The sequence below is a fragment of the Bombus bifarius genome, unplaced genomic scaffold (genome assembly GCF_011952205.1).
Source record: "Bombus bifarius isolate JDL3187 unplaced genomic scaffold, Bbif_JDL3187 scf7180000008240, whole genome shotgun sequence".
NCBI lineage: Eukaryota > Metazoa > Arthropoda > Insecta > Hymenoptera > Apidae > Bombus > Bombus bifarius.
Window position 1 is genome coordinate 404,474 of NW_022884534.1, and position 24,866 is coordinate 429,339.

The window sequence follows — 24,866 nt, forward strand, 5'->3', positions numbered from 1 at the left end:
TATCAAAATTACTAGCTTCTTAATCCTCTATAACACTATGAAACTTAGAAATCGCATATATATATTTTTTTTAAACTTTGTCTTCTTTATTTGTCATTCAGTTAAAAATCTTAATTAACTATAATATATCTTTCAATAACTGAAAAAATCCTGGTTATAGAGGATTAAACAACGATCACATGGAAGGTTAATTTAGTTACCGATCGTTCAAAGAGGGGATACTAATACCTTTTTTCTATTTCTTGCCTTCTTGAATCGTCGAACAATTTCTCGAATTATGTCGTAGGGTTCCGTTGCTGTTTTTAACGAAATCACTCAAGAAACTCGCATATCTTACATTTCTTTTTCTTTTCAGAATTATTAAAACGCACTTTACCCATAATATTTTACAATATATCCTTAAAGTATTCGACAAAGCACTTTCTCGTTACATTTACAATATCCCATTCACATTCTCGTTTTTTCTTAAAAATCATCGAAACGCGGGTTCATCCACTAATCGCATCTATTAAACAACCCGACCTGATGAAACTCAAACAAAACAATTGGTATGAAAGAACACGAGATCCAAGAGAAGTATCTGGAGCAAACGGATCGAACCAGACGAAGTGGACGAACAAAACGTTTAATCGAACGAAACACCAATCCAAAATCTTTTGTGAAGAATAATTGACGATCGCCAGATGTCGATGGCGCGTGAATCAGAATTATCGAAGCTACACTGCCAGCCATAAATGTTAGGGCACCTATTCATTACAATTATTGGGAAACTCTAACAAATTTTGGTTTATTTGAGATTTTATATTGTATTATAATTATATGTTATAATTATAATAATTAGGTTAAGGCTTTTTATGCGAATTCATATTTTTCATATTTGAATGCAACTGCAAAAATGGTACTTAATTATAAGTAAAAATTTGTTTTACCTTCTAAATGTTACATTGGGAAGATTACATTAGAAATTTTATATATCTTCCCATATTATATACACTCTGTACATTTTTCTACAATCAAATTTTCCATAAATCTGCAATCTAGATTATGATAATCATATAATAAAATAATTAAAAAATAGGAAGGACGAAAAGTATCTAATTTGTATTAAATATAAGTAGGTATTCTAATATATACTTATGGCTAGCAGTGTATATTATGACGGATTCATGAAAGAAACGTAGAGGATCGTAGATATTGTGCCGTAATTATGAGAGTCGTCGCGCAGAATGATCGAACGTGCAAATTTGATGATTATGTCATGATTTGGCACTCGATCATGGAGCCACGTCGTCTTCCTCTCGCGTGTTTCCGTCGATGAGTAAAATAGAGTAGCGAACATTGCGTTCAACATGATTCTCTTGGCTCTTTATACGCTTGGCTGTTTTTACGGATAGTCCTGGCTTCCGGGTGTAAACGTCGATCTTTTAGTATCTACTCTTTCAGCCAATTCGTTTAATACTATTTAGTATAGTGTTAGTACAATTGATGAAAGAATTATGGTGAAATATAATTAGTTATGATTTCTTTTTCATGGTGAAATATCATTAATAATAATTAATTTGTTTAATTAAAGAAACGTGAATATTACAAGAACTATAAAAATTGAAAGATGTCAGTGTTCTGGAATAATGCAGGTAGTTATTCGAGTTAATAGTAAGTTCTGAATATTTTTAGGAGATTTCTGCCGTTTTAGTACACCATAGCATAGGAATGTCAAGTGAGAAAAATATTTATCGTTCCTGTACTATAATTAACAATGATACAGGGGTGTTTTGTAACACGTAGAACCTCGTTCGATGGTGGATGTAGTCGCGAAAACAATGAAAAAAGTTGGTGTAAACGCGAACCCTGTTTGTCCTTGTACTTAAGTTCTAGCTTTTTTCACATTAAATTATTAATGAGTAGACTGTGGACAGTTATTGCAAATCTGTATCTCTATAAAAAGCAATGAGAAAAGAGTACTTTAGACACTTTTGTATATCGTGTAGATTCTTTATATTTTTGTGTATTTAAACTTAATAGCAAATATTTAATAAATTTAGTAAATTTAAAAAATGCATAAACATTGGGAAACTTTTAACATATAGACAAACTACAGTATTACGATACATTTCGACATTAATGCAAATTAAACTTAGCGATATATACAGTTAATATTGACGATTAAAGAAATAGATTTTCCTTTTTGGAACATCAATTACGTAATCCAGTGTAACGGCGCTGTAACATGACAACCGCAGGCTTGAATTTAGGTCGAAAGTGACTTCCCATATGGTTAAGCAGCTGTACATTATTGATATACAAAAATGACTATGATTCGAGAAAAAGGTTAAACAGGGCACATATTTATGCAAACTTTTCTCATTCCTTCGTGTCCTCTATCTACCATTAAAGCTACATAGTTCCCTATGTTATAAAACATCTTGTACAGAAAGGCAGATTCTTACTTATTAATTTATAAAATATCATTTTTACAATATTACAAGAAGACTTTAGAAATCTTCTACTTATATATTCGCCAATTATATGCAAAAATACTTGTGATACGAATCACCAAATATGCTTTCTCATTCAACTACTATTTTTATAACTCCTTTATATTAATCTTAAATATACTTAAATATACTCTGTTTGTTCATCGAGAATGAATTTTATAATTAAGGAGCCTTGTTGAAAAAGGGTCCAGAAGACAAAATAGTGAATTGATTAAATAACAAAGTGACTCTAGTTTTTTAAAATATTAGTTACGTTTGTGTTTATAATTATATCAAAATATAATGTAAGAAAGTAAAATGTGTTAAAGTCTTTCAATAAATATAACATGTAAGTGTTTCAATACTTATAACTGGAAGTATATGTATTTGCCATAAACCTATAGACCCTTTTTATCAAAAAAGTTTCCTCAATTAGTTTTATTTCCCTAAAAAATGCTTCTCTTCGATAATCAAACAAAAGATTGAATATTCTCAAGAATATAATAACATGTAATAACGGCAGTTTATAATGAAATGAAATTAACAGTAAGACATAAAAAACCAAAGAAATAAACTCGGCTATTAAATGGTAGAATTAAATGACACCCAGGAACCAGAGGACTATCATAGAGATTGATAATCGTATGGTCTCTGATATCAAGTATGTACATATGTGATCGGGTACATTGCTCGCTTAATAATGCTGGACATTATAAACGGTAAATGTAGAATCTTCTGCGTTAATCGTCGTATCCGTGATAATAGGACGCAAGCGTATTTCGTACGTTCTTCTGGATCTCGCTTTCTTTCTTTCTTGTTTCCTTTTCGTTTCTTGCAAAACATAGAGGATAGACAGAGATTTCATGTGCATGTATATGTGTTATGATACAGTGACCGCGAATCATGTATACAGAGTATTCCAGATTTTTCATACAAAACAATGTTCATAATTTTTATATATTCTATGAATAAGGAATGTTATATAGGTCATTTACAGCTTCATTAAAGATGTATAGGAAAAATATGAAATACCCAAAAAAGAATAATATTTTAGCATACTATTGAGCTTGTAGATATGAATAACTTTAAAGAAGAAAGATATACCAATCAAATAGTAGTACATGTGGTGAACTGATAGAAACAGTTAATTCGTTCATTGAGATGAAATAAAAATAAAATTTTTATTACAACTTTTTTATTTTAAATAACCTATATTTATGGTCTTTTTAGTTTTGCTCGTAGAACATTTTTGTTTTGCAGAAAAACTTGGGGCACTCTGTATAGTTTTAAACACAACAATACTCGACGAACGTTCGTCCGAGAAAACTGCTATTACTCTGCTCTCAAGTCGTTGCCCCTCTCCGTTTTCCCTCGTTCTTTTTCCTTCTAACTCCATTTTTTATCTTCTCCTCTCGTTTTCTTATAAGGACTAGATTGTACATAGTATTTCCTATATACACACGAACACAAACGAACTTGTTTCGTTTTTCATCTCGATCCTTTATCTTCCTTTTCTTCTTTCTTTACTCTTTCCTTGTCTTTCTCTACAGCTATTTAAAAATGGAAATCATAGTGGCGTAAGTCAAGATTTTGAGGATTTGAATCTAATATGTAGTTCGACTTTTAAATGTATCATTCTTTTGGTTTTATACTTGATTAAGTTATATAACTGCAGATTCATATTTTTATAATATAAACACAATTAAGTACAGATTTGCTTCACATACTATAACAAGTACTTTACATATCCTATGTGTTCTTGCATATTGCATGCATTTTGTGCTTCTTTATGATTTGAAAAAACATAACTGATGTTTTAGTAAATTATAGCAAACCAACTTACAACCACTATGATTCTTAGTCTTCCATTTGTTCTCTCATCCCGTAAGCTAAATTGTCCGTCATATAGGAGAGAGCAAGTTCAATTTGGCGAATCGTCATCTCAGCGACTCAATGAGAGCCACTCTTTCTCGCGTTCTGGTCGCTCTACTTTTTGCTTATAAATAAACGAGCCTCGCGGTTGGCACTTTGTGACGTCGGCGGGCCACTGTGTAGAGCTGTGAACGGGAAAATCGAAATGAACGGAGGAGGAAGATAACAAGCGTGAAATGGCCAAGATGAAATTGGAGGGTTAAACAAAAGAAAGGAAGAAAGAATAGGAAAACATGAAAGTAAGAAATATGGTAATATTGTAAGAAAATTATATACCTGGCGTTCCACTTGTAATTTCATTGATAGTGAAAAAAAATAAAAACAGTTTTTAGGTGAAGATTACATAGTTTGATCCGACATCCGATGATGATAAAAAGATTCTTTTCAATATTATCTTCAACGCTGCTATTTTTCCTGTTTAAGATCACTCATATTAACATCCGCTTTTTACTAGCTTAATTTATTGCAACATTGTAGCCAATTTGTGGACAGGTTCAACGAACTATGACATTAAAATGGACCTAAATAAAAGAAATAAATAATAATTATTTAGTTGTATTCATAGAAATCCGCAATTTAGAAGCTGCTAATTTCAAATTAATCAGAAGATTAGCAGAAAACTCAATATACATAGTTGCAATTAGAAGAAAAATGATACCAAATTTCTGTCTGATAGCGTACATAATAAAAGAAGAGAATGTTCGCCTAAAACTTCGCGATAAAACGTTTACAGTTACATTTAAGATGTGTGTATATAATTTTCTGCAAATGTATTTTGCGCATTTTTACCGGTGTATTATTTGCCCTCGGTTTATCCGGAAAAACCGGAAACACCTTGCGCGAGAGGGAATTATATAACAATGGGAGAAACAAACAGGGAAAAACAGGTGGATAGCCGTAGAAAGAGACGTTGTCTGCGTGGGTGACGACTACGAGACGAGAACGAATAGAGAGAGAGAGAGAGAGAGAGAGAGAGAGAGAAGAGAAAGAGAGAAAAGGGAGGGAGAAAAAGCGCCGGAAAACCTGTGCTTCGCGGACACATCAGCGAAAATAGAATCGCAAAGTCTCGGACCCGCGTTTCTACAATAAAGTACGCATATATTATGTATGTGTATGTACAGTAGCTCACGAAAAAATTCCGATACTTGTAGAAATCTTTTATGAATTTACTATGTGTGTTATGCAAGACACTTTGACAGCACTCCAATGAGATCCAACTGTCGTAATCATATTGATAAAATTAAAAATAAATCAGAAAATGTATATGAAAGTTACAAGACATTTAGTGCAAATATATATTTCGCAGAGGTCATAAAGGTATTTAATAAACAATGAATTATTCATTACATTAATAAACCTCAATATACAATGGAACCATCTTTAACGCTTATTACATGTTTGATGGTTGTTCATGCTGTATACTAAATTTTTAATATATATATGCATATATGATTGCAACGAATACCTTCTAACTTTTATGCACATTTTCAGATTGCTTTCAAATTTTATCAAGATAATTACGTCAATCGCGTCTAGTTAGAATGCTAATCAAATTTTCGAACGTTTTATGCACCACATACTTTTATTAGTATTCAAATACTTTCGTGAGCTACTGCATATGTATATGTATGTATCGTGAGAGGTGTCGGATATAGGTTTACTGCGTAATGGCATAATTCGCGGTCCGAATGGTTCTACAGTCCCGGATGATGGAATTAGGACCACTCAAAGCTTTTAAGTTGAACAATGTAGTGGTCAACAATGGGTAAACAAGTGATTTGATCAGATTTCAAATATGTCCAATAGTACTGAAGCCAAATAAACTGTCCGATTATGGGAATACAAATATTCTGCGACGTGACCTAATAAAAATTAAATAAATTAAATAAATTAAATAAATTAAATAAATTAAATAAATTAAATAAATTAAATAAATTAATTGTTACATATACATAATTACCTACATATATGCTTGTAATTATTAATAATTTGGACAATCAAAGACAACTTGTCATTTATCTGATATAGTATATGTAAAACTTCTGCGTGTGATCCTAATTTGATACCCGGAAACCGTAAAATGCATTCACAGTATTCTACATATATTGAAATAACGAAATTCCCTTTATTTCTCTATAAATTGATTAATCACCGTAAATTCCAACATGTTTTCGTTTCTTTTCGATCTTCTTCATCTTTCTTCCATTTCTTCTTCCTTTTTAAGAGACAGAGAAGAATTGGGAGGGTGCGTGGCCTGCGATCCGAATAACCGAGAACCGAGAACCGAACGGAAAACCGTAAAACACGGAAAAACCGAACCGAGTCATTCGACGACACGCTAAAAGCTTCTTAAAATCGTACAAAGCACCAGTGCGTACAAATTCACTCCTCCGTTCGTCTATACATACAACTTGACAATCACAATGTCCCTCTCTTTCATACGTATTATAATTAGTCATCTTTCTCGTTCAAATTTTTTTTTTGTTTCTTTTTTTTCTTTTTACCATCGACGCAGTGACAGAATATATTATATATTTCATATATATATATATATATTTGTATGTTCATATATATACATATACATACATATATATACATATATATATATACATATACATATATATATATATACATATAGACTTTTTTCTCTGTTTTGTGTTTCGTTTACTAGTCCGTAGCAAAAAACTGGCAGCGGTGTGTCGCGATTAACATAGAACGAGTCCTTAAAAGGAGAAACACGAAGCCGCGAATATAATTTCTTCGCTCGTTCGTTTCATTCTCCTCCTCCTGCTCCTCCACCTTCTTTAACACTTCCTCTTCCGTATCCGCACGTTTCTTCGCGGGCAGAGAAGAGAAAAACGCGTCGTTACCCGGCGTCGTGTGTCTTTTTTCAACCTTCCAATCGACAAATACCTATTGACAAGGAGAATGCGGAAGTCATCGAAAGATCATCGACGAACGGACGACGAGAACGACGATGACAGAACGAAAAGTACGACGCCGGGTTACCCTGAGACGGCGTCGACGATATTCAACACGAGCGGCCAATTAATCCCCGTGATTTATCGAACGACGATACACGTGCATGTGGACTGTACACACGTGATTTCTTCCGTTCTTCGCTTATCATTTATCTTTCTCTTCCTTTCCTATACATACATACATACATCGTTTTTGTTTCGACTCCTTCGATTCTCATTTTCTTTCTTATCCTTCTTCTCCTTTTTCTTTCTTTTCTTTTTTTAAATCTTTTTTTACTTTTTTTTGTTTAGACGCGATTTAATGAGGTCTCAGTGTAACGATTTTATTGTTGCAATTGTAGTTACAGTAATCGTAATCGTAGTCGTGGCTGTACGGCGGCAACAGAGATGTGGACTCATGGGGGGCCGGGCAGGAAAGATGCCTGGGTCAGGCGAGTTCGTTGCTGTCCGGGAAATGGTCGCGACAGTCAAGACAGGCGGCCAGATCGAGCACCAGGTGATGAAGAGTGGGATGCTCGAGGACCTCCGCGTCCGGCAACGGTGGATGGCAACGGGGCCTCTGCTGTCGACCCCTGAACGACCGGTGCAGATTCAACACCACGTCGCAGAACACGTAGCGCACCAGCAACAGTCGTAGGAAATCGTCGCCGAAGAATTGCAACACGCTGGTTTCTGCGTGGACCGATAAAAGCGCTCGGTCAGGTCCAAGGCGGTTTCTCTCGGAGTTCTGGTACGTTTTTCTTTTTCTTTCTTTTTTTTTTTTTGATATACATGCGGACATGTATACGTATGTACAAATGGTTGTAACAGTGTCTCCGTGGTTGTGTACAATGGGTGTGCAGTTGGAGTTTCTACATTTGTTTCTCTTTTTTCTTCACTTTCTTCTTTTTGCTTTTCGCTCTTAGAGAGCTTTGGTGGTTTTAGAAATTAAAACGAGGCCCTTTGAGGTTGTTCGGATTTTTTTTAGGAAAATGTTTTCAAGCTTGTGGTGTTTCTTCTTTGTAATTTAGAAAGATGTGGTGAATAACGAATAGCAAAATTGTGAGGGAGTTTGTTGCATGAGAGTAGTAACATTACTGCGTAGAATTTGTTTATCGCTCGAAACAATTAATCCTATCTTTTGAGTTGTGGGAGAAACTCTTTTTTTATCAATGGTAGAACATATTTTCCTCGTATTCTTATAAGGAAGACACGACGCATTAAGATTAGATTTTACCTGTTTTACCGAAAATAATTATACATAAGCATCGTTTAGTTACAATCGACAAGTACAAGTACGATTGAAAAATACAATTTTGCGTATAAACAATACTAAGCATGAAAGGATTAAATTAAAAAGTAGATCCCCGCCGCACAATTTTACTATTTTGTCTTCCTGCATATTCTAACTTCTTGCCATATTATTATTCAGAATGCTGAAAAAGAAATAGGATAAATGGGAATAAAGGGAAACGTAAAATAACATAATTTCAATATTGGAGGAGAGAAGGGAAATACCATAGAAAAGTGAAAGGTTTAAACACCTCCAACTGCACGCTAACGGGCAACCGATTCATGGAGAGACCCTTCCAACACTTTGTACGCTCATTCGTTCGTTTCGTTTCAGAATTTTGACGTTCGAGCAATTCGATTTATGTTCCGATCGGGGACGTCAGCTCGCCGGTAACTTCCATCGTCAAACTCGACCCTTTTGCACTTGATAAATTTTTATGAACTCTCCGTTACGGGCAAATAAACTTTCCCGATTTCTACGAATGTTTGCGACAAGTTTATTTCGATCCCGACGCAAAAGAAGTGTTGGTAACTCTTGTTCCAGATGGAAAAACCCGGCAGGTACATCTTTTCTAAGGTGTATTTTTCAATCCTCGAAATTCAACATTGTCCAAGTCTTATTCAAGAAAAAACTTTCTTGTTCCTTACATATTATCTTCTATCTAAATACATATTATCTTCTATCTAAAAAATAGGAAAGAATAACAACTATAAAGGCAATTATATTCATCTAAACTTTCCTCTTTTGCATTTGTAACATGAAATATGGAATTTGTATTATAGGAAGTAAAAATCACTTATATCTTTGATATTAAACATCTAGTAAATAATTCCTGTCTACTACAACTGTCTAAATAATTCCTGGCATTACAAACAGCTTCATTGTGCTAGAATTTCGTTTGTTTATAAGAGGAGAGATTGTATCTCTAAACCAAAATTTTTCCGGTTTAATCTGAAATAGAATAAAGTAATAATCAGATGAATGAAATTAAAAATGGTAAAAAGTAAATAAAAGTAAATAAAAAGTACAAGAGTAATAGTAGATAGTAATAATAGTCGCGTTGAAATGAAATTAAATTAGAAAATTAGATTAATTGTTAGATGGGTTATTTTACACCTTATCGCTGTCTCTGGTTAAACTGACGAAAATATGCATGACAAGGATAGTTTACTCTGTTCGTAAGACTCGGAACTGTATAGTCCAATCGGGTGGTCGTGATGCTAAAAAGAGAAATGAAGAGTAAGCAGTGGAGAATCTTGAGAAAATTTTCTTGATAAGCAGTCAATTGCATCTGCGACTGTTTCGTCAGCGCAGTTACATTACCGTCATTCATTATACAGTCAGTACTGCCATTTATTTCGCTATTCGTTCCCATATGTCATAGGATGTAATTAACGAGAATAGGAAGACAATTAAATTATGACAATTGGCATATACAGATAGAGAACATTCTCCTACGAAAACCATATCTTTCTTCTTTCACGCTGTGGTTTGAAAATTTGAAGCATATGACATAAAAGAGAAAGTGGTGGGAAAATCCATCCACTTTTATGATTTACGTGCAGTAGCATTGTCATGATCGCTCGGTTGGACTACACTTGGAAATCGATTGAGGACCAACACCACAGATACGTACGTTTCTTTAAAATTATAGAATTTCATAAAATGATAGAATCTGGCTGAAGGAAATAAGGAAACATATACCGAATTCCCTTTCATAGTCACAACGTTGGAAAACAGAAATCGCTGATGTGAACTGATATTAAAACAATTGGAAATGAAACGTTACGTTAACTTGGTTCTTGAAGTTCTAAAATTGATTCTTAATTCGTCATACTATACTGGAAATCACCTGCTGACGTCCACGATCTTCCTCTAAACAAAAATTCGACGACGGTTCCAGATCCAAAGATATGGCCGACAAATTTGCATATTACTGTTGCTGCTGTTGTTGCCTGCTACTAGAGAACCTGTTGTTGTTGTTGTTGTAGTTGTTGTTTCAACTTTCGAACGAATTATTGTCAAGCTAGACAGCCAGCTGGCTGTCCCGATCGATTTCGGTGAAACTTTCTAAGGGTAAAGTGAACTAAACGTATCCGCACAAAGCTTTACTTAACGACGCGATTATTATAAAGAGAATGAGAGTGAGTGAGTGAGTGAGTGAGTGAGAGATAGATAAATAGATAGATAGATAGAGAGAGATAGAGAGAGAGGAGAGCCTGCGACAAAGGAAGCCACTCGTACGTTCAAAACTCGCACACGACATATCGCTGTCGCGAGAGGAACAATGGAGAGCCCCTTTGTAGCCGACCCTAGATCACGCGTCTAGGAGGAAAGATTGCCGGTTCAGCGATAAACACGACCTGGATCTAGGCCAGCTCTGTTTATCGTTCGAACGCAATCGTAAATCCCTTTCGGCGCGTTCTGGCTGCCGGTGAACGAACCGAGACGATTTCGAAGACTGGGATCGAGAATTCTTCTAATGCGCTCCTCGTTAGCAAAGCCGATTATAATCGTTATTAAGGAATAACCATCGGATTGATCGAGAAGTTTGTAGCGTTTTTTAAATATAAACTTCTATCGAATAGATAGATATTTGAGTTCTCAACATTTTAAACTCTAAACTTCATCATTTTCGAACGTGGTGCTTTGAATTTTCAACTGTTCAAATCTGGAAGCTTGTCGATTATTATAGCCACTTAAATTATATTGCTGGATGCTTTATAGTCGTTTGACGAGCGAAACAATGTTGAGAGAAGATGGCGTTGCTTGTGGAGGATAACGCGTTCCGCTGTCACGCCAATTTTACGTGATTTGGCACCCGCGCCACGTAGGTCAACGATATCTGGTAAAAGATAAAGAGATTATGAAAAATAGCAGGGCGCTTATCCCAGAATCGTGGAATTGAATGTCTGAATATCCGCATAAAATTTTCTTTTTATAATTCCTAACAGACACACGTTGTATTTACTTTTTAAAATGAGCTTAAACGTTATTCTCAAGAAAGAAGTTTCCTATAAATGGGCCGATACTTATGAGCTGCAACATACTTCTTGGATGTGAATTGATCTAAGGAGGAACACTATGGTAATTTTTGCAAATGATTTGCATTTGGGAGAGATCTGATGTATGATTGCATATCGTTTGCTAATTGATGATTTTAATAATTAAAGAAATTTACGTCGGTGGATTTCTTTCCTCTCTGTGAGCCCACACTCCTTTCAACGAAGATCGATCCTTGCCCCTTTGGAGGAAAAAAAAAGATAGATGATACCAAAATAAATTCATTCGCACATAAATAATATAACATCTAATTTACCTTCGCACTATTCCACGTCTCTTAATTACAAAATGTCCTATTAGAGAGACTTCACAATCTTCAAACCTGTATCACAAAATCCTCTACAAAAAACCAAAGAGTGAAATACTGTATCAAATTCATTTCCATTATCGTCATTCCAAAAAACATAAATCTATTATACAGTCTTTACAATCGTTTAAATATTCTAAGATCCGTCTAATAAATCTCTAAAAGCAATATTCTCATCACCCAGTCCACGGATCGAACGCAGCCAGACCAGAGCCAAGAAAGTTTCACCGATATGCCCCATTCCCCGTTCCCCATCCAATTAGAAGAGAAAGAGGGACAGAGATAGATAGACAGAGAAGGAAGCCAGAGCAGAGCTCTTGCAGGCCGTGTCAGGCGACAAAAACAACGTCCTGGATCCTTACCGCATCTGGAGCGCGTGACGAGCTGACAAGCCTCGATGAGGAATCGCTCGATGTAACGCTGGCACCGCTCCCAGTGGTGCACGGCCAGGCTGCCGATGTTGCATATAAGGCAAAACGCGGCTAGGGGGGCGTGGAGAAACAGAGTGAACAGGCTTCCACCGTGTCGAACGTCGCGTAACGTTGACGGCGTGTCTTGGGGCGACATCAGCACCATCAGCGGCTGTCCGAAATAACGAGGTATCTGTTGGAACACGAAGCTGTTGTCCGAATCGACGACCACGAACAGCGGTTTCCTTGTGAATGGATAGAGGTCACCCGGGTATAGGCAGTGCGGTTCCTTGCCACCTGTCGGCCTCTTCCCGTGCTCCGGGTCCCTCTTGCTACACGTGGACACGCCACCCAGGTCGTACCCCACTGCAAAATCGGAAGGTTTATCAACATCGTGCAATTCCGGTTTCGTGGAGCGGCGTGATGTCACGTGGGAACGGTACCCTAACTATCGGGCTACGCGCCCTTCCTTGGCTTCGTTTTGTGTTTTATGTCAGTTTTGGCTTTTCAGGTTTCGAGTTACAAAGAGTATTTAGGAAATTCGTAGATAGGAATATGGGGATTTGGTGCTTAAGATTTATAATTAGGAACTAAGGCATTTAAAATTTTTAAATATAAATGTTGGAATGTTGAGGTGTCAAAGCATTGAAGTTAAAAGATTTGGAAACTGGAAGATCTCAAATTTGAAAATTTATCGCTTCCAAATGTGAAAGTGTACAAATTTAAAGCCCTGTAATTTAAAAATTTGCGGATTCAAAACTTTAAAATCTAGTAAATTGAAAATTCAAAGCTTCTAGATTTGAAAATCCTGAAAAAGTACAAAGTTTCCAAATTTAGAAGCTTAAAAATTTGAAGCTTCCGAATTTAAAAGTTTGAAAGTTCAAAGCTTCAAAATTTGAAAGTTTAACCACTCAGCGCTTCGAAATTTAAAAATTAAAAACTCATGGGTAAAAAAATTAAAAAGTTCGGAGATTTGAAACATTGAAACCGGAAGTATTATTTTCTAACGTAATCTATCTTTTTAAAGCTATAACAAATCTTCCATAAGGACCGAATAAAACCGAAACTTGCGGTTGCTGAGGCCTGTTTTTCGCACTGAGCGTTCTATAAATAAAACAACGATCAGTTGCATCGGCTGTTCACGCGCGGCCGGCTTGAAAGAGCGAGCTTCATTTCGGCGAAACAATGAGCAGAGAAGCTTGTCCGACCGTGTCGGTTTTCGAGACTCGCCGCTTGAAATTGGAGCGTTACCAAAATCGTTGCCTGTATCCTTGGAAGATTTATTTGTGTCCGGACTAGATCGTACCACGACATTGTAATTTGTATCGCGCATTTTGGAACGTACCAATTCTGCTTTTAAATTCTACCTAGTTTCCCGCGCGTCTGACCATTCCTAGTTTTTTCCACTAAATACCCTATATATGTTCTCTATTCAAATTTAAAAGGTCAAATTTAATTTCTTGTCTAATGCTATAACGGTATGGTGAATGCGTATTTTGAAAGCCGAAATAAAAATAACAAGGATCTATGTTTATACGTATGTTACTATGCTAAATATTCCAAAATTATTGACTGTCTTAATATTCTAATCATGTTGTTGATTTTTTACGGAGCTTTAAAGATATATTAACCTTTTTTTGAGATAGTTATATCTTTAAGTGTAACAAGTTGTTTTCTTTCCATATTAAAATATTTTCTGCTTAACATTATGTAACATAAAAATAAAAAAAGACAAAGAAGCTAGACTTATTATATTGATCCCTTATGGTCTTCATATTTGATATATTGAGATCAGAACACACATCCATAGTCTAATGCCAACGTTTATCTGTAAAATCTATCGCAACCGTAAAAGTGAGATTTTTAACGACACCGAGAGCCGAGATTTATTTAAAAGAGGCAAAAGAATTGTCGGTCGAATGTAACCGGCGGGGTTTCTTCGATATCGACGCGTCACCGCGTATTTCGATATTGATTGCAAACTTAGAATCTACTGGGCCGACAGCTTGGAATCTCTATCGCGGAATAACCTTGACACGGATGCGCTACTCTACTTTCGTTGAAAGACCGTTTTCGCCTTCTCGAGCGGCTTGTAACCTCACTGCGCTCTGAATACCGGCTTCCGAGCGCTCCTTTGGTGGTCAGCTTGCTAAATTTTTCAACATCTTCGACCTTCGGTCTTGACTCGAATTTTTTTCTTCTATTCTATCCCTCCTCTTTTCTTTCTTTTTTCTTTCACTTCTCCTTCGTCCTTTTGAAGGTATTTTATGTGTAACATTTAGGCAACATACAAATGGACGATAAGTGGAAAGTGTTACGTACTTTGAAGAGAACAGCAGGAAGGGAGAAAGAGAGATTGCTCGATGACTGGAGAGGAATTGTGATACAGAATAAAGTAGTCTGTACAAAAGATCCGTTTGGAAATAGGTGGCCAAATTTTACAGCGTGTTTCGGTTCTACTGATGAAAACGGGTCACGTGAAGGTTATGGATTTGCGGACGTTTTCATCTCAAGTTGTAGAGGTACGCATGTTATACTGGAAAATATATCAACGTTACTTTATTTTATATGTATATACCTCTTTGGAAACGAAATTTTGTGAGTATAATAAAAGTTAGAAATATGACTAATAGTAATTTCTGAAGGAAAGTATTTTTATTTACCTTCCTAACCTCATTACGTCCTGTGGCACAATCGTATTTCTTATCATTAAAAACTTCCCAAATTTATGAAAGTTGATAGATAATGAGATATTCAAAATTTTTTTATTCGTCGAGACGGAAGAAAAGTAGAGGTTTAATAATCCAAAGTTTGAACCAAAATATCTGTAATATAACACAAACGTCTATTATACATTATCATATTTATAGCGTAATTTAACCTGCATATAAAATTAAACACGATCCCAAAATTTTGCCACCAATTTACCACTTGATACACGCGATAATAAATACCCATAGGACAATAAATACTTGTTTACATTTACATGCGGACACTGACAAATACTGAGAACACACAGAAATATAGTAGCTCGCGAAAGTAAATACTTATAGAAACTTTTCATGAATGTATTATGTGTGTTATACGAAACAGTTTGAAAATGAATATATTGTAACAGTAGTTTTTTATTGCTGATTTTTATGCAATTATCAGTAATTTTAAGATACAAAAATACGTAATGATATGCAACGTTATGATACGCAACACATACAAAAGCATACAAAACATATAAACGTATAAAGATACAGTATTGTTTTTGTGTATAGTACTGTTTATGATATTTAACAGGTAAACCAGATCTCTGCTCAGATCCTACTCTTTTAATTGTATTCATGAAAATTTGAATTTATATAAAAATCAGCAGTCTACTAATTATACTATTGATGAAATTCGAAAATGTTTTATATAGCACAAACAATATATGTATACATAAAAGGTTCCATAGCAAGTACATATTCAGACATTTCCGCGAGCCACTATACATGTATCACAAAAGACATCGAAAGCATTGCATAACGAATTCTGGTATTAAATATACGAATTACTAATTAAACCAGGACAGAAATGCGATGAATGACGGGCAACTATTCCAGATCGGCCGGAAGATAATAGATCGTCGCGGTTGAACGTCGTGGCACGTGGAATATTAGGAAACCATTTAAACGACCTGGATTTTCTATGTAGTTAATTCAACATGCACCGCGAGAGGTCATGGTCGTGTGTATCTCGTATGCCGACTCTCAAGATGTCTTCTTTCGATCCGCATAAAAGTTTCATGAGGATGCCCACTAATTAAAGACGAAAAAGAAGAGGACGCTAGCGTGTGTTCTTTCAAGTTCCTTCGAGTCGCGGACACCTTGTACTGATCTTTTTGCGAATCCAATTAAAGGCGTTGATTTCTGAAGGAGAAAGGAACGCTGTATTGTGAAACTGAGGAATTTTCTTTGTGGTACAATGTGGTTCTAACGTGTTAATGAGAAGAGACTATTTTTAGGCGTGTAATTGAATTGTTCTCAACAAATTGGTTGGATATGAATAATTTTTGTTGCTATTAGATAACAGAAATTCGTAAAATTACTAGTAGTTCTAGTTTTTGTATTAGGGGTATGTGAATTTCATCTGCAAATTTAAATAGAATTTTTTACCTTCTGTAATGTATAATGCATTTAATTATATACGTGAAAGTATAAATATTTATACCTTTCTAAAATATATGTTTGATTTATGAATTTCATAGATATCATTTGAATCTGTCTATGGAAGTGTGATACTTAAATATTGATTTTTTATGCTGTGAAATTTTCAACTGTTATTATATAGTAGTTAATACTTCATCTAAGCTAGTGTAGCATTGTCTACAGCTAAATAATTTTTTCTGCAGTTCTTGGTATCTTCTATATGTATCTATGATTATATACATATAAGCTTCTGACTCTATAAGCCTCCTATTCTAACCAATCTTTAAAGCTGTAAATAATATAGCCTAAACAAAATATATCCTAGCACAAATGTCTTAATAATTAGATTTCCTGCTCTTTGTACTTCCTATAAAAAACTGAATCCATTCAAAAACTATCCACTATATATGTGAGTTATTCTTTAACCCTTTGTAACCAAAACTTAATTTGCTTATGAAACAAAAATATGACAGGTTATTATAGTTATTCGTATTAATCTAAAATATAAGAATTAATTATTATTATAAAAATATCATGAAGTAGAAATAAAATAAAGTAGAGTTTAACAAATAGATACATGTAACTTCCATAGTGTCATACAGGATTAACATTGCTTTACCTTAACCTCAACTCAATTTCCAACAACTTATTTAATTTAAAAAAAAACATTATATAAGCATACCATTCCCTTCCAAGTACAATAGCTGCAAACTTCCATCTTCCAAATTCGGAAAAAAACAAAGGCCAGAATAAATTTAACTACCGCAACTGATCGTCATCATCAGTTCCGATGAAATGCAGAAGCACTTTCCGGTCTTTCCCACTCGACTATACATAATCCGAATACTACTAACGAAAAGAGCGTTCCTTTCAGTAACTAAATCAACGATGAGTGCGGCTCGTGTGTCGTATGCTCACTGGAAGCCCTTGAACGAATCGGAGAAAGGTGATAGTCCGATTCGATGATCCAATTAGTGGCATGCGTTTAAAGGTAGATCTACGCGCGGTGGCGTAGGCATCGTGTAACATTGTTGCGACACGGCTTATCTGTAAACTGCGGATTTTTAGACATTTATAGGAAATTTGGAAGTGCAAAATTGCACAAAATACACATGATACAAAAAACATATAAAATATTCAAAGTATAGTGTATAATGCTTGATAGATAAAACAATTTTCTGATCGAATATCTCCTTTCTTAATTATATTTTCAAAAATATTTATGAAAAAAAGTCTCTGCAGAGTTTACAACTTTTTAGTTATAATCACAAAAATTTGAATCTGTATAAATACCCGCGGTTTACTAGTATACATATATATTTAATTGAGTGTGTTTGATTAAATGTATTTAACTGCTGTAACAAAGGAAGCAGCTTCATTTTTCAGTAATTTAATTAAAGCAACAAATATCTCGTTAAATTCGATTTTATCTTTGCTAAATTAACTCTTTCCAGTTAAAAGATTAATATACGGAAAAATAGCTTCTATATATTTTACAATATCTCAGAATTGTGAATTCAACCCTATCTTCTCTAGATTTTAGTTACGTGGTTTTACCTCTCTAGACTCAATTTGTTGAACAGAATACGAATATTTTGTATGATAGACATGGAAAAATCCTTTCTTCGTCGTTCAAGGATCGTTAGGAGAGTTAGACGTATCGATAGGACACGGAAGACTCGCTCTACCCGACCGGTCGAATTACCGGCCGAGGAAACTGACCGAAAATGCCGACACGCGTTCGCATTCGGCTTCGTCAAGCGCGTGATTCGTTTTAGCCTTGCATCAACGACTGCCCTCTACCGTGATAAGTAATTTTCGGCCGATCAACGAAATCGATCGGAGGCCAACCGCCTTTTTAAAACGGAAACTATTTTCGTTGACAAGAGGCGAACATGCTTTGATCGATCAACTGGTTATTAGTTCGCGTGAAGTGTTTCGATTTGGAGATTTTCAGGTCGTGGGGGTAGTTGAATTGTCGAATGAGAAGTTTTACAAATTTACTAAGATACGGTATTAGATTTAGAAAAGAAAGCTATGTAAAACTTGATTTGGAAATGTTGGCTTTAGGATTAGTGCGAGAAAGTACAAACGTATAAAATATTGGATTTGTGTTGCATATGATACTTATCAATATACGGATGTGGTTATAGTACTCTGAAATTAGGTTAGACACGTGTCTGTCGGTGACAATATATTTCAAGAAATCGTCAAAAATATTTAGCCCAATGATGATTTGCTTTTGTACATTTTATGAAACAACTCTAATCGACAAAGCTAATAAAACTTCGTAGCTATTAAGATTAACTATACAACAGAAATATTGCAACCACGGAAAACGCTCTTCCTTATTTTCCTTCTCAAGAAAAACCCATTAACATCAACCATCTATCAAACTTCCTCCAACTCTCTAATCTGCTCTACTCCTACATCGGCTGCCTACATCTATTCCATATCTCTTCCCTGACAGCAAAACGTAAAAACGGCTCAGCCAAGGCTCTAAGATACTCGCGGAAGCGTGATCGGTCGCGATCAAAGGCAACACTCACTTTCTTCCGGATGCTTGACGGTGGAGAAGCAGCCGTCGGCGGACAAGTAGAGCAACAGCGCTCCGTTCGCGGGCAGCTCCTTGAAGCCGCTCGCGAGGAATACCTGTACCTGGCTGTAGGTGGGCTTGTACAACAGGTACTTGTGTGGATTGTCCCGCCTCGGGGCACCGTTCTCGGCACCAGGATACGCGCCAGGCCTGAATGGCATCCTTCCTGCCGGCGACGCATCGTGCAGGTGATTAGGGTCGTCCCTTGGCTCCCTCTCCAGCGTTTGCAGCATCCTGAACATGTCCATCGACAATTCACTAAACTTCACCTGGTCGGCGCAATTGCCAACGATCAGGATCTCCTGCAGGGATAGGCACATGGGTGGCGTACGTTCGACTGGCGGCGAGGTCTGGGGCCCCAACCTGTGGGTTAGTATAACCGGGTTCGAGTCCGAGTGCACCACTCCGACGGCCGATTCGGCCTTCACGAACGCCTTGATCTCGTCGAGGACTAAATTCCACTCGAGTTGATCGTCCGGTTCGTAGGTGCTGGTGTAATCAACGATTTGGGCATCCAACTCTTGGACCAATTCACGGACGAGCTTCATACGATTCAACAGCAGGCAGACGACGATGAAACGGGCGTAGTACCTGAGCTTCTTCACCATCAGGTCGCTCCTATCCTCCTTGGCGGCACGGCTGTAGTAAGCGCGGCCGCGAATCGCTGCGTAGAACGAGTAGGCCTCGTGAAGGTACGAAGTCTCACTGGTGCGAAGGTAGTAATGGTAGTAGAGCTGGCCGATCTTGCTCGCGATCTCACCGATCTGCCACCTCTTCAGGCCGTACTTCGTGTCCAGTATCGTCCTGTAAGGAGAGGGCGCGCGTGGGTTCACGCGCGCCTTTTATGGTTATTGGTCTGGTAGGCGCTTTGGTAGGAGTGTTGATTGATATATTGAGTTAATAATGACATAAGAATAAACAAACAAAAGGCACTAGATATAAGAAAAGAAGTATAATTTTATACTTTTATGTCTTTCTGGATCTTCTATTAAGTAACTGTTGCTTGAAGTAAATACAATTGCTCAAATATTAAGTATTAAGAGATTTATAATCTTGTTGTGCCAATTATAAAAAACTGGTACTGGTTTTTCTTTGCTTGTATGTATTTTCAGTTTTGAAGTTAAGATAATAAAGGAAGAGAGGTACGTTAACGTTTCTATGGAGAACGCTGTATAAAATTCTATATTATACTTAAAACCTTCTCCAGCTAGGCTACAAAAATACAATACTTCCAACCCTATCCATTAAACAATTATCATTAAAAAATCCTCGCAAAACCTAACAATACTTTCTTTCACGAGAAATCACACCTCCCTAGACTAAGATCAAAGAAACGCTAGTAACAAAGTCTCAATACCTAACCTTCCGCGACAAAAAAGGTACAAGGAAACTGCAACACAATAAAAAAACTAGACAAACGAAACAACAAGGAAAGAAAAGAAAGGTAAAAAAGAGAAACAGGGGAACATAATACAAGCTCAGATACCAGCGATACTTTTGAAACTGATGGCCGTACGTTCGAGAAACTTTTCCCTATTGTTTTGACGTGTGGAACCGATCCTGAAAGAGCGTCCCCGATATTTATTAACAGTCGACACGGCACGATCGCGTGTCTACCTATCTATACTTGCAGCCACGTGTTACGTATGCACATATATCGTACGTGTGTGTATATAGGAGATGTACCGTAGCAGTTGGGTGTCGCATGTCTGCACGAACGCGAGCGGTGTGAATAGCCGGATAGACAATTGACTCTTTGTCGAGTCGCACCATCAGCCAACCGGCCCATGTTGATGACACTTTACGATCAAAAAGGAAAGGTACAAAGGGCTGAAGATTACCGGGCATCCAGTGCAACAGAATCGAAAGGGTAAATAAAGACGTGTGTGTAATGTGGTCCAAGTGGGCCAACGAAGCAAACTCACCCAAGTAAATCGGTCTAGGGTTAGCTTCGACTGTTACTTAGTGAAAGAGGTTATGGGTAGAGACTATGGTGAGTTTATGAATGAAATGATGACTGGAAAGGGATGGAGTAATGTGATTGGTCTATAATATATAATTTATGATACTTTATATATATGAACGGTTCAGAGAAAAGGTGAAACAAGCGATTTGTAATTAAAAAAGTTTCGGTAGAGAGAAACAATTAAACTTGATTTTAATTCTTCAGACTTTCAACATTTTGCATCTAACGCAGTGAATAATTAATTCTGATTTTAAGGTTACATGTAAACTAAAGAGATTATAGAATGCTGTGACTACAGCAAACGTTTGCACGATCGTTATATCACCCCCATAGTCCACAGGGAGTACGACGGAAACCACGTGACACAGATCCTCGTGGCGATCGTAATGTTCCTTCTGTCGTAATTTATAGACAAGAAACGGAAGGAAAAGAAATTGGAAACGCTTTTACCGTTCAGCCACTGCGTGCGCTATGATAGTTGTTTGTTAAATTATATTTTTAATTAAATTAAATTATTTTTTTCGAATGAAAAATATTTTTTGACTCGCTTTTTTAGAAAATATATTGTAAAGGAGTATTGTAAATTGTAAAGATGTATTGTAAATGTATTGTATCTGTATTTTATACTGACCCTAAATATATAAATAAATAAGTAAATAATCAGTTTCAGAATTAAACAATTCTTTAAACTCTACGTTCAAAGTTCACTTTATGTATTCATTCAATTTGTGTCAAGTGGCGAATAATCATAGAACGGTTTAGTTTCCTTTGAAATAGTATTTCCCTTATCGTTCACCGTAAATTATATTCAATAATCTTTATTAAAATATTATTATCGGCGACATTTACTGACCTTTCTTGACTTATTCCCCAATGAAAGATCATCAGAATCGACGTTGAACTATTTTAACATTTACGTAAGTCTCAGATTCATACTTTCAATGGCCTTCACGGTGCATTTTACTTATAAAAAGTTACGTGAATAATTTATGATGTTGAACACGAAATTTTAACAATATTTGCAATAATTAAATATTGAAGAATTAACATCTGTTAATTTCAATCATGCACTAATAATAATAATACTAATAACCGATTAAATTACCATATTTTTATTAATCTAATATAACTAATAATTGCTATGAAACAAAAAATTCGTAGTTATTGGAATAAGTATATTAAATCATACAGAAGATTGAACATAAATGGATGCATTCGCATAGCGATGGCCACGAGAATCCAAGTCACGTGCTTTTCATCGTACAAGAACTCTTCGGAGAAATCACATAAAGATCATGCAAATTCTGAATCGTATTACGAGAAAAAATCATGTAATATGATCTGTAAAGATATCTGAAACGCAATTGAACAGAGCCTAGTAATTTTAGAGATGAAAATATAATTTCTTAATACATAATTACTATAAACTATTATATGATGTAGAAATCTTCATTGCAAATGGAAGAATTTCAAAGTTATAAGTAATAACTCCATTTTGTAATACAAGATCTACCAAAGGCATTGAACTTTCCAGTTGATTAAATAATAAAATATATTAAAGAAGCTCTATCTTTTTAAAGATTTGAACTATCAAGAACATTGGAATCTTACAATTAATTAAACAATAAAATAATTGACAATATGCTTTATAATTAATTAAAACATACAAGAATTTATTGGAATAGAAAACTATTAAATATAGTTATATGTATGTATCTATCTATTTTCATTGAAATCATCTGTATCCATATAGTATATACTCCCAGGTGCATATTAAAGATTGATAGATCTAATGTTAAAAGAAACCATGTGCAGTTTCTATGTTAACTGATGTATCTTTTAATTCACAGCAAAAGATATTGAAACACTCGAGCCTGAAGCGATCGTTTTAAAGGATATTTCAAGTTCCATTCCGCAAAATTCAGCGTATAAAAGAGAAGATGTACAAAGGAAACGTGAAAGCAGACTAAATTGAAATTAACGTATCTTTTAAACACACATATAATTTTCTCACACAAATATATCCATTTTGTAAAACGTCATTTAATTTCATATTTCCTTCGTACATATATATATATATATATATCCTTATCTTTCATACTCTGAATTTTATAAAATTAAATCACACGTATTATATCATACGTACAATATGCTATACAAAATCTGCTTCAAGAACTATAAAAGTCTAATATAATATGCTCGATGTTTCTTCGTATCTCCAATCCTTATTCCAAACGATAAAAATATCTGGGTTGTGGATTTTAAAAATTCAAAAGTGTCTAAATCGTACGTAACACGCAAAATACATAAAATATCCAAAGTCCAATACTCGTTATAATATTTAAAGAGTGAAACAAATTTCTGGCTAGATCCTATTCTTCCAGTTGCAGTGTCAGATCTACCTAATAAGGTATAAAGATATCTATAATGCTAGCATTATTACTAGACTACGGATGTTTATATATTTATGGGGAATTTAATGCAAAAATGTAAGGAATGCGCAAAGTCCTAAAAGTGCATAAAATATTCAAAGCTTAAATTTCATTTCTTAAACTAAAACTTTAACAAAAGCGTTTGTACAAACAGCCGCAGTCCAGTTATACCAAATCGAAAGTGATAAAATTAGGAAAACGACAATTGATGAAACCAGTAAGATTATCCTGTCCTTGTAGATGTACGAAGAGTAATGTGTAACCCACTAAAAGCACCGACATGTCGTAGGGAAATCGCGATGAAGATCTGAGTAAGCGGCAGAGATACACGATAGCTATATACACACACGCGTGACCGTGTTCACTCGCGCGCACGATTCTCCATTCACGTTCACGTCACATGGTGGGTCGAGCGCGTAAAAGGACCGTGCCGTGGTCCTTCGTGAACGGGCGCAACCGATCCCAGTTTTACACCCCTGTTGCCTATTACGTACGTCTTTCACGTACGTGTAGATACACGCGTGTCTTTTCTGCGCGAGGCGGGCTTCCGCGGCCCGTCAGGCCCTTCCGAAGGAGATAGAGGAATCACCAAGAGAACACAGCTCTGTTTCAGCGTTATCCTGACAGAGTCGCGGATCGTGTCGAAGGACCTCGTGGCGTGGAGGACGTCGTACGTGTATGATCGATGGCTTCAGCCACGCCAGCGGCCACCCTCGTCCGACGATGACTCACCGTGTGGCTTCCGTGTGGTATATACGCGACACAATGTTGCATGATGCTTTTCATTTTTCTTATCTTTTCTTTCGTCATTTTCATTCTTTTCTTTCTATTTCCTTATCTTGCTGCTTTTATTCCTCTTCTTCCTTTTTTTTTCAAGTTTCACTCACCTGTGCTGCTGTTGAAACTTCCACAGCTTCGTGTAGATGTCAAAGGTGCGCCCGAAGTAACCCTGCCACTGCTTGTGCCCGTACTGTGGTAAATCCCGTAGCCCGTTGAACAGCTGCTTGCTTTTCTCGAGCAGGTGGCAGAACTCGAGGACGACTTTTCGCTCGTGGTCGTCCATGCCAGCCATCATGACCATCTTTTCGGTGAATCGAGATCGCGGCCACTGGCTGGACGGCCCTTCAGACGACGGTCGCGGTGGCCCCGCGTGATGGCGCCTGGCGATTCCGCCACCCTCTCTTCCTGCACTCTGGACACGGACGCCGCGACCAACGCGCCGACCCAATCAATACTTGCCCACCCCGCATCAGG

At 36.1% G+C, this 24,866-nt stretch overlaps 2 protein-coding genes across 5 annotated transcripts; one reads left to right on the forward strand and one right to left on the reverse strand.

Moving 5' to 3' along the window:
• Positions 1-66: 66 nt before the first annotated feature.
• On the reverse strand, positions 67-24,866 carry LOC117211703 (protein SCAI). 4 transcript variants are annotated; one of them, XR_004488305.1, is made up of 5 exons: positions 24,500-24,866; positions 19,168-20,018; positions 12,393-12,806; positions 4,318-4,531; positions 67-4,024 (listed from the first exon to the last, which is right to left on the reverse strand). XR_004488305.1 is itself a non-coding variant. In XM_033455881.1 (5 exons), the coding sequence occupies exons 1-5, from the start codon at positions 24,691-24,693 to the stop codon at positions 7,815-7,817; spliced, it is 1,476 nt and encodes a 491-aa protein (XP_033311772.1). In that variant the 5' UTR covers positions 24,694-24,861; the 3' UTR covers positions 7,665-7,814. The 4 variants fall into 4 exon arrangements, 3 of the variants coding, with proteins under 3 accessions (XP_033311772.1, XP_033311771.1, XP_033311770.1); XM_033455881.1 differs by lacking the exons at positions 67-4,024; positions 4,318-4,531 and adding an exon at positions 7,665-8,059 and having other exon boundaries at positions 19,168-19,577; positions 19,806-20,018; positions 24,500-24,861; XM_033455880.1 differs by lacking the exons at positions 67-4,024; positions 4,318-4,531 and adding an exon at positions 7,665-8,059 and having other exon boundaries at positions 12,393-12,803; positions 24,500-24,865.
• Positions 14,380-16,758, forward strand: LOC117211705. The gene is made up of 2 exons (XM_033455884.1): positions 14,380-14,962; positions 16,034-16,758. The coding sequence occupies exons 1-2, from the start codon at positions 14,734-14,736 to the stop codon at positions 16,126-16,128; spliced, it is 324 nt and encodes a 107-aa protein (XP_033311775.1). The 5' UTR covers positions 14,380-14,733; the 3' UTR covers positions 16,129-16,758.

Excerpts from the sequence above, each read along its gene's own strand:
- LOC117211705 (XM_033455884.1), top strand. The coding sequence starts at position 14,734 with ATGGACGATAAGTGGAAAGTGTTACGTACTTTGAAGAGAACAGCAGGA. Across the intron at positions 14,963-16,033 it reads TTTCATCTCAAGTTGTAGAG|ATCGGCCGGAAGATAATAGA; the intron begins GTACGCATGTTA and ends CAACTATTCCAG.
- LOC117211703 (XM_033455879.1), bottom strand. The coding sequence starts at position 24,693 with ATGGTCATGATGGCTGGCATGGACGACCACGAGCGAAAAGTCGTCCTC. Across the intron at positions 12,807-19,167 it reads CGTCAAGCATCCGGAAGAAA|TGGGGTACGACCTGGGTGGC; the intron begins GTGAGTGTTGCC and ends CCGATTTTGCAG. Across the intron at positions 8,060-12,392 it reads CGTCACGCGCTCCAGATGCG|AAACCAGCGTGTTGCAATTC; the intron begins GTAAGGATCCAG and ends CGGTCCACGCAG.